At 37.6% G+C, this 10052-nt stretch overlaps 1 protein-coding gene across 5 annotated transcripts in view; it reads left to right on the top strand.

Moving 5' to 3' along the window:
* The window catches only part of LOC107755895 (t-SNARE domain-containing protein 1-like), a 130889-nt gene that overhangs the window by 52333 nt on the left and 68504 nt on the right, over positions 1 to 10052 (top strand). For 4 of the 5 annotated variants that reach the window (XR_001641749.1, XR_001641744.1, XM_016572860.1 and 1 more), the window contains exon 8: positions 2742 to 2897. The exons of the other annotated variant lie outside the window; for it this stretch is intronic. Coding sequence is in view for 2 of the 4 variants with exons in the window: in XM_016572860.1 (XP_016428346.1) it covers positions 2742 to 2897 (156 nt within the window). In the remaining 2 variants the exon portion in view is untranslated. The remainder of the gene's footprint in view (positions 1 to 2741; positions 2898 to 10052) is intronic. 5 annotated transcript variants of the gene reach the window in all.

The raw sequence follows: 10052 nt of genomic DNA on the forward strand, positions 1-10052 counted from the left end.
CAGGCTACAGACAAAATCAATTTATGTGTTAAAGGAATTATTTTGCATCAGTTTGTTCAGAGTTATTCATTTAAGTTTGGGTGCAAACTCTTGCTTTTTCCATTTCCACACTTTCATTGCATCCCACAATATGGGTCAACATACAAAAATAATAGAAAAGTGTTTAATGCTAGTTGCGCTCATTTAAATCTGAATGTGTTAATGTGAGAGTTCCCACTTCTACAGCAGCAAACCATACGCTAACAATTAGAGAAGAAACGTAATTGTCTTTCTCACTTGTTTAACCTTTTGCTCTTCTGACAAAAGAAACAAAAATGTTAGAAATATCCTCCTGAGACCTATCATTTCAAGAGAAGAGAAACAAGATGGGGTCAGGATGCTCTGTCTTTGGATTGACTGGCGGAAAAAATGGCTCCACTGATGTAAATAACTTGCTCTTTGCTATAATTAAACCATCGCTCAGCGTCAAACACTCAAAGACTGCTGACGTCTATTTGAACAACCTGCAAAAATGTATTAAAATTACTGCGATATGTGTGAAAGTCTTCAAATCAGAGGTACATTACATAATAGAACTTATCCTCCAGAGAATTTAGATTACTGAGACATTTCCGAATAAACATCTTAAACTAGGAATATCCTATCCTATCTATTGAATGAGTCATGCTGATATGACTTAATGTGATGTGGATCCGTTGACTTTATAGGAGACCCCCCTCTCTCTCATAGGGAATCACGTATGAATTTTGAGGGAATTTAAAGCAAATTTTATTGTACTGTATATATTCTAAATTTGAAATAAGGTTTAAATAAGCCCAATTACATTTTTGAAGGAATATAATGGTAATGGGCTTATTTTTGAATGAGGTAAAGTTCATTAAAATTCAGTTATATTTAGAATATAATATATTTTAGACTTAATTTCAGGGCAAATTATGCATCCGAGATACGAATGCAGATTAAAGGATAATTTATGTTGTACATCTTGTCAGTAGACGAGAAAAAACTCCATCTACAAGCCACTCTATGACCTAATACAATGATATCCTCAGTGAGTGGGACTACATCAACCGAGCAAAGAAGATGATGTTCTCAGAGTGGCATTGTGCTGGACCGAGATGTATTGGATGTGTTAATTCTGAGAGGGAAGAATACAGTGAGTCATCCAACACATTACAAAAAATAATAGCACGCCTCGGGCCTTTATCGATGTCATGCATATGCAAGTTGAGAAATTAGCAGATCAATGTGGCTCTCTCTAAGTGACCAACTCCCACCTCTTCAACCTTCAGGCTGACAGAGAGTTCAACCTAAATGACTAACAAAGGCGGCGGGCGCTTCCTTTGTGATTCTTTTGCTGCAGTATGAGGTGGCGAGTCATTATCATTGTATTATATTCTCCACAGCCGTGAAATGTCAGTGCTTTGCTGTTATATAAGATGCTTACAAATGGATCTCAAGGAAAGTTGTGTCACTTCTAATATGTGACCCTGGACCACAAAACCAGTCTTAAGTCGCTGGGGTATATTTGTAGCAATAGCCAAAAAAACATTGTATGGGTCAAAATTATCGATTTTTCTTTTATGCCAAAAATCATTAGGATATTAAGTAAAGATCATGTTCCATGAAGATATTTTGTAAATTTCTTACCGTAAATATATCAAAACTTAATTTTTGTTTAGTAATATGCATTGCTAAGAACTTCATTTGGACAACTTTCAAGGCGATTTTCTCAGTATTTTGATTTTTTTGCACCCTCAGATTCCAGATTTTCAAATAGTTGTATCTCGGCCAAATATTGTCCTATCATAACAAACCATACATCAATGAAAAGCTTATTTATTCAACTTTCAGAAAATATATAAATATCAATTAAAAAAAAAAATTTGACCCTTATTACTGATTTTGTGGTTCAGGGTCACATATAGAAGTTTCACCAAAGTCAGGTCCACGTCTGTAAAAATCCGCAATGCTCTGATCCTCTGACAATCTGAGCAGAGGCGGATTTGGGGTCAGTGAGTATTCAGGGCATGAGTATAGAGTCATCCTTTGATTAAATACTACTATGGTACACTTTAAAATTAATGTTAGAATAACTGCAAGAAATCATTTTTAATGAAGTAGCTGTCCAGAGATAAACTTAAAAGGTCGACTGACCTTAAGGCCCCGATATAATTCAAGCGAAACCGAAGAACATGTAATTTTGAACGAAGTCAGGACAAAATGACGTTTGTTTGTTTGAAACAGCTTGCCAAAGCAAACTTTCCAGAAAAGTTTGCTCCGGCCGGTAAACATCTTCAAACTACCATTGGTCCGTGGCAATTACGTTATAGTGCTCTGGGGCTCTGCCTTCTTTAACGTGGAAATTTGAGTGTAAATTTGCTCTGTTTAGTCTGTGGAGGTCAGACATTTGCGAATGAAAACATGAACACACTGGAGAGCTGCTTTATTGTAGAAATTGTAGTAGAAGTTGGAATTCTAATTGAAAGTGAGTGTGTGTGTGTCAAACGATTAATCATGATTAATCACATCCAAAATATGTGTACTGTGTATATTTATTATGTATATAAAATTGTATTAATCATTTGACAGCACTAATATATATACATACATACATACATACACATATCATGCGCTAAAACAATGAGCTCATCTAGTGCTGAATCTGAGGATTGTATGTACTCTTAAATATTTTAAGAAATGGTATCTCTCTTTGTGTGTGTGTGTGTGTGTGTGGATTGAGCCTACAGACTCCATTCAGTGAACTGGTTGAAGAGGGGCCGTTGTTCGGAGCGGGGGAGGGCATTGAGGGTGACGGACAAGCAATCCTGTCAGAGATCAGTGAAGAAGATGTGGAGATCCTGAGGCAGAGAGAAGAAGCACTGCTGCAGATTGAGGTGGGAGCTCAATAACCACACCCACTGAAGACCTAATTGCATTAATAAGCCACGCCCAACCCCTCTCATCTTCTTGTTATTACAGAGCATTTATTTTTCTCATTTGGATAAATTTTAATGCACATAACCGTTCAAAAGTTCGGGGTCGGTAAGATTATTTTTTTTTATTGGTTTTGAAAGTGTATTATGCTCACCAAGGCTTATTTTTTCATTAAAAATACTGTAAATCTGTAATGTTGTGAAATATTATTACAATTTAAAAGCACTGTATTCTATTTTTAATATGTTTTAAAATGTAATTTATTCCTTTGATGGCAAATCTGAATTTTCATCAGCCATTACTCCAGTATTCAGTGTCATATGAGCCTTAATATGACACTATATATAATAGCTACGAAAGCATTATAATAGGGCTGTCTATAATAACAATTGAGGAAGGATCAGTAGATTTTTTCAGAGCCCCGGAAAATTGTTGATTTTTGTCATCTGTCCGTATAATCTTCAGTGCCCTGCATCCTTTTATTCCAGATTTTTTACACGCATGAAAAGAACAAACAAAGAACAGCGTTGCATCACTTACATTTCCGTACAAACAGAACCCTCAGGTCTGCATTCTTTCTGTACTAGCCATTATCATTAGCAACTGTCTTTTTACCAAAGCTTTCAGAGCAATTTTCCTGAGACTCAATAGTTTGGTTTATTCTGCTGTCTAGACACAAGAACACAAGCAGAAGGCTTTTTATACACCGCTGAAAAACAGCATCACGTTGCTCCATTGAAGTATGTCTCGTCTGTAGTAAAACAGCTGTTTTCCTCCAGATGTGCATTTGCACAGATGTGAACCTGCGATGATGGGGTTATTCTGTTGTTCTTTGACATCCGTTTGGGCCAATTTCAAAGCCATTTGTTTCAGACGTGCACCGTGCGCTGGTTTTCTTTGATGCAAGGTGTTCAAAGACAAATATGAAAATGAAATAAATGTCAGCCCGACGTGATTATCGACAAGGCTAAAGGGAAAGCTAATCACACAGATGTTGAGTCTAAAACAAATGACTGTTTCTTGTTTGAATAGTAGGGAGTTGAGAAGCGAGAGGGGCCACATGTCCTAATGACTGATGACAACCTCGAGAAAGCCTTTAAATGAAGACATATGGCTTTTCCCTCCTGAAGACCTGTCTGAAGTTCATAGATGCTCGCTTGCTAGCGCAACTACCGCATCTGGCTAACAGACAGGCATCAAACAATCCCACATCCCGCAGCCCTCTTAATAAATTCCCATTCATCACTCGGACAAAACCTGAAAGGCTCAAACAAAACTGACAGGTTATTTTAGTCATGGAGAAATTGGAGTTTTTTTCAGGTGATCGGATGGGTGATGAGGATGAGTCTGTGCTCCGAGAGCTCTGACGCATGTTCTGGAGATGTCTCTGGCCCCGGGCCCAACCGAGCTGATCATATCTGACAATGTGCTTTTCCTGTCTAGCATCTTCCCGCCTTCCCAACCCCCCAAACCTCCAGCCTACCCCGCACCACCTCCTCACGCAACTCCACTCAAGTGAATCACCAGCATTTGCAGCCCTTTCTGAGGCCTACTTCGCTTTCTTTTCATCCATCTCTCTCTCTCCCGTTCACTGTTAGATGGGTTCCCGGGGGAAATGGAGAAAATGGAATGTGTGTTATCTGTGTAAAGTACAATCAGTCCCCCCTCGTTCGCTTTCTCTCACTCTTTCACTCCAAAAGCTGATCTGTCCTCATGAGCACTTCGCATTTACTCTGGTGGCTTGTGCGTTCATGCGAACCCTTCTTCGGAGAACCGTGCAAAGGAACAGACACGCACACACAAGCCGGATAGAGGACGGGGGGTTATTCCACATGCTGTTATGGATTCTCCGTCTTGATTTTCTATGAGGCGACCCACAAGGGTAATGAACTGTACCTCTGGGAAGGCTAATTTGAGTTGGATTAACCCTATATTGCAGTGAAAGGATGGACACATTTGAAGGGAGGAGCCAGACTCCACCCTCTACTGTTTATGACATCAACCCCAGATGCACCTGCCTGACACTTTGGCATCGGCCATCATTTCATCAAAATGAATTCGTAAAAAAAAAAAGGAAAACATAGGGCATGACAAAGGACTACTTTCAAGGGGAATCTGAATGCAACACCTGGCCCATCCAGAAGAAAAAATACAGACACGTGTCTCCCCTGCAAATGTGTCCAGTGCATCCCTTTTGCCCTTCAGTGAGAAATGGAAGTTTCAGAGCATAGTGGAGCTACAGTAAATTATGTAAATGGCAGACAAGCAATGCTGTAATCTGCTTGTGAATCTCTAGTCTAGTAAAACTCTTAACTTTAGATTGAAAGCATCTACTTACAAGATTTCATTTAATGTTAGTGGTCTATAAGACAGAAAAAGTTTTTTACTTTTTTCCCTTAATTGTTTCTCCTACACAGCTATGAGATTGAACTGAGGGCAAAGTCTCCTGCAATTTAAGATGTTTCAATTCAGGAAACACCCTTGTTTAGTTTTGGCCTGTAGTGTTGTGTTGCTCATGTCTGTTGTAGATATGGTGTTTACTATAGGTTGTTCACTGTTTAGCCAAGCAGGGTTGGTTTTTAATATTTGTTTTAGTTTAATTATTTTCAGTTAGTTGCCAAGACCTTAAATTTTCACTGAAAGTTTTCATCTAATTTATATATCTAAACTGAATGCTAGGGGTGTAACAGTACATGTATTCGTCCTGAACCGTCACGGTTCGGACGTCACGGTTCGTTTCATGCAGTCAGACAACGAATACAGCCAGTCATAGGCGATCAATCCAGAAGGGTGCACACGGTAATGCACCGCTAACTGTCACAACAGGAAAGAGCAGAAGAAGAGACGATCAACGCACCAACCGAAAACAAGAACGGCGAGCTCAGATGGCACGCAAGGGCTCGAAGAACCGCCAGCTTGTTTTAAATCAGCAGTGTGGGAAAGTTTCGGGATCTAGAGATGCTATAAATCAGAATCGTTTTTTGTTTTAATTCATAAGATTAATAATAGTCCAAGGCACTCGAATCTTATTCAAAAAGTCGTGTAGGTGTGCACTTGTCACCTGTTTTTAAACTTATAGCCATGATGAAATAAAGGCTTTTTAAAACTTTTTGAATACGATTCGAGTGCCTTGGACTATTATTAATCTTACGAGTTGAATCATCCCTTGCACCCAAAGAGCACCGAGACAAGGAACCTATACCCCGTGCAGCACTTCGATCTCTATTGCAGAATTGAACAAAAACTGCATTGCAGTCATTTCCCAAAATGTAATTTGTGTGAAATTTGTATGAAGTCTGTAAAGTGGAGAAAATACTGTACCAGGCAGATCAAGCTTTAATGTACCTCTGAGAGGAACTGACCATCTTCAGAAATGTTTTGATGACATGTTCTTTTCCTCTTACCTGCATATAATGCATATTAAAGTGGTGTTTGTATGCGCAGGCGCAGCTGCTTTGTTTACAGCGGTAACCAAGGAAACGTTATATCACTGCTGTTCCATAAGCACCACCTGCTGTCAGAGAATACATTTGCATTTTCGTTTAGTCAGTCTGCTGTTTTTGTTTTGTGCAGGTGTCTTATGTAGCATAATTTCACAAATCTAAAGTCAGCCATTCTGTTTTTGCTCATAAATCCTGAAATTATACAATCTATTTCAAATCAAAAATAACTGCTTATGCTGCATGTATGTTGCACAGCACTACTGTCTGTTCAAAATAAATGAAAAAAAAAAAAACATTTCCTGTTGTAGCGAACTTGTATCTAACCGTGACCCCAAAACCGAGGTACGTCCCGAACCGTGACTTCTGTATACCGTTACACCCCTACTATATGTACAGTGTCTGGGCATGTAAGTGTACGTCATGATGTCATGATGTTACCATGTGTTGCTTGTTCTTGTACATGTAAGTTGTTTTGACTATGGCCAGTCAGAGCACATTGCATGCCTATCTACTCTGATGCATCGAGGCAAAGACATTGTTATTCTTATAACAAACAGCGTGACCCTTGAGAGAACTCTGACTCTGTGGTGGTGCTCTCTCTCTCTTTCTCTCTCTCTCTCTCTCTCTGTCCCTCTATTAACTCACAGCTCTGAACTTAGAAAGACCAGCCCTTACAACACATTTTTTACACTTTTTCTCCTCCCAATTAAACCATATACTGTAGGTATATGACTGGGAATCGTGAACTATATGTTAAGAACCGGTAAACCAGCAAGAAACCTCAAACAACCAGTCCGATTTCCAAAGAAATGACTCTTTCTTTTCAGAGAATTAACAATCAGTTAGAGCTATTACTGAATTAATCAGACTCACTTACTTAACCTCGTCATTCATTTCGTCATGTCCGACTGCCGTAACAGCATGGTATGCATAATGCAAATAGCCTAAACAGTCTAAAACATGGAAAATGATTGGTAAAGCATTCTGTAACGAATTTCACGAAGATTTCACTACACAGTAACATTTAAACAGCATTTAATACTTCAGTATGCTCATAATGTGCTATTATTTCAGGAGCTCTGGTTTTATTGACATTGATCAATCTTTTTTCAATTTGTAAAACAATATTTTTTAATGTTTAATATTCCCTTAAAGTTAGCAGCACTTTAGTTCAAAGTATGTTTTTTGTAATTTTTTACATTATAGAAAATTCTACTGTTCTAAATTACACTAAAATGTTATTTTAATGCCATTTTAGTCAGAGCAAATGGACTGAAATAAATGAAAGATGACAAAATGAGAGTAAATTTAAAGGATAGATCTTTTTCTAAACAGTTTTTGTAGTCGTCACACACTAAAAGTCTCTTACGACCAAAAGAGGCTCTTTCTGGTTTTACATTTGCTGTATTGATTTGTTTTTCTGAAAGTAATTTCTATCCTTTTTTAAACATTAATACCTGTCTTCCTTTCTTTAGTGTTTGCCATTGGCTTTATTGTGCATCCCTGTGATGTGCCTCTGATTATTTTATTGTTGTTGTTTTTGTGTCACAATCAATAGCAAGTGCTGTTGAGCAACTCATATTCCAGTCCTCATCTAAAACAGGACATACACAACACTCCCCCTACCATCTCAGTTTTTTTTTATTTTCTTTTTCTGTGGATAAGAGGCACACACATAATTTGTGCCCTAAGACTGTGTGCTTTGAGTTTTGAGGTCCTTGGGCTGTGACGGAAAGGAAACATTTGATTTTACATTATAAACCGTTTATTCAGCAAGGGGAAAAAAGAGACGTTTCACGCTTAAGCCCTCAGCAGGCTGCGCACGGAAATGTCATCATTTTTGGAATAATAATTATTATTATTATTATTATTATTATTATATAGAAATAATCATTAGATTAGAAATAATAATTATATAATGGTCAATTATTATTTCAGGTTAAATGTAATGTTGCTCATTTTTTAAATGTAGGCCTATACCTAGAAAGAAAATCTTGCATTTTTAATACAGAATTTCAGTTCATAGACTTCCCTGCAGAATCTTCATGGACTTCCAGGCTGAAAACCCTGACGTTGAAGCACAAAATCTAGAATAACGGCATCTGGATAGTTTCTCCGTTAAGCCCAAATCATTTTAAACTAAGGCTTGCATTGATTTTCACAGACAGCTGGATTTTTAGGGGCCTTCTGCCGGAGCATTGTCATTTAAGACCACTTTTTGTGGTCCAACTGCACAAGCCCCACCTGTTCCTTGAATCCTTTGAGCTGCAGCAATCAAGCAATAAATAAGCTGCCAATTTGAATGCACTGATGCTGTTAGACTGGCAAAGATCAAAGCCTTCTGTGTTAGCACAGCAAATACAGCATAGAGCCCAGCACCTCCCCTCCCTAAAACAAAACCTACACACAGAGCATAATTAGCCAGCATCTCCCCAGGCACTAGCTTAGCTGGCGTACTCTCCACTACTGTCAGAGCAGCAATGATGGGCATCAGTACAGCTATCGCAAACACATTATGCTCTTTAATTTTTTCTTGCTTTCAAAAATCAGCCATTTTATGCGCAGTCCCTTGACATCATTCTGGAGATTGTTTTATGATTCTGCTTTCTTAGTAAAAGCGGCCTTACATAAGTCTAATTATGCCCCTCAGGACCACGCAGGCCACTCAAGGAGACTGAAGAACATTTAAATGAAGAAAGAAGAGGTGCGCAATACAAAGATAAGACTATCACTTGAAGCAAGTTCACCCAAAAATGAAAAATCTTTCATAATTTTTTCACCCTCATGTTATTTCAAACCTCTGTTGTTTTTTGTTTTGTTTTTTTTCCAGTGAAAAACAAAAGGAGCCATTTTTGAATGATTATTACACAGCTTTTGAGATACAAAGAGCAAAAAAAAAAAAAAAACATAATAGCACCATATCTACTGTAGTACGTATTATTATTATTATTATTATTATTATTATTACTACAGTACTAGTAGTACTACTAGTAGTAGTAGCAGCAGCAGCAGTACAGTAGTAGTAGTACCTTTTATATTTAGTTATTTTTTTAGTAGTGTATGTATTGCGTATTACCCATTATCAATTTTTGCGAATTATTATTACTATTATTGTTGTTGTTGTTATTGTACAGTATTAGTTTATTAGCACCTTATTATTTAGTATTAATTTTTCAGTCGTAAATGTATTGGTAGCACTTTATTTTATTGTACGTATACTTCCCTGGTACATACATGGTAAATATCTTGTACCTACAGGCAAATGAGTGGTAACACAAGGTACTTACCTGAAGTGTATGTAAATGGTAACAAATAAGAAACACGGCTGTACTTAACAGTCGTACATGCATGGTAATTAGTTTGTACATCCAGACAAGTGTGGGTAATAATGGTCACTTAAAGGTAGTACCCGTACATGGTAACTAATTATATACTTTACTGTACTTACTAATGTATACATACATGGTAAATATGTAGTACTTACGAATAAGTGGGTACAAACAGGCACGTCCTTACTGTATCCGTATATGGTAAATAATAAGACACATTACTGTACATACTAATGATATGTACATGGTAAATGTGTAGCACCTACAGAAAAATGTGGTATTATGTGGTAACAAACAAGACACATACTGTACTTGGTATACACGTGGTAAATATGTAGTACTT

This window comes from Sinocyclocheilus rhinocerous, unplaced genomic scaffold (assembly GCF_001515625.1).
Source record: "Sinocyclocheilus rhinocerous isolate Xijiao unplaced genomic scaffold, SAMN03320098_v1.1 scaffold11, whole genome shotgun sequence".
Lineage (NCBI taxonomy): Eukaryota > Metazoa > Chordata > Actinopteri > Cypriniformes > Cyprinidae > Sinocyclocheilus > Sinocyclocheilus rhinocerous.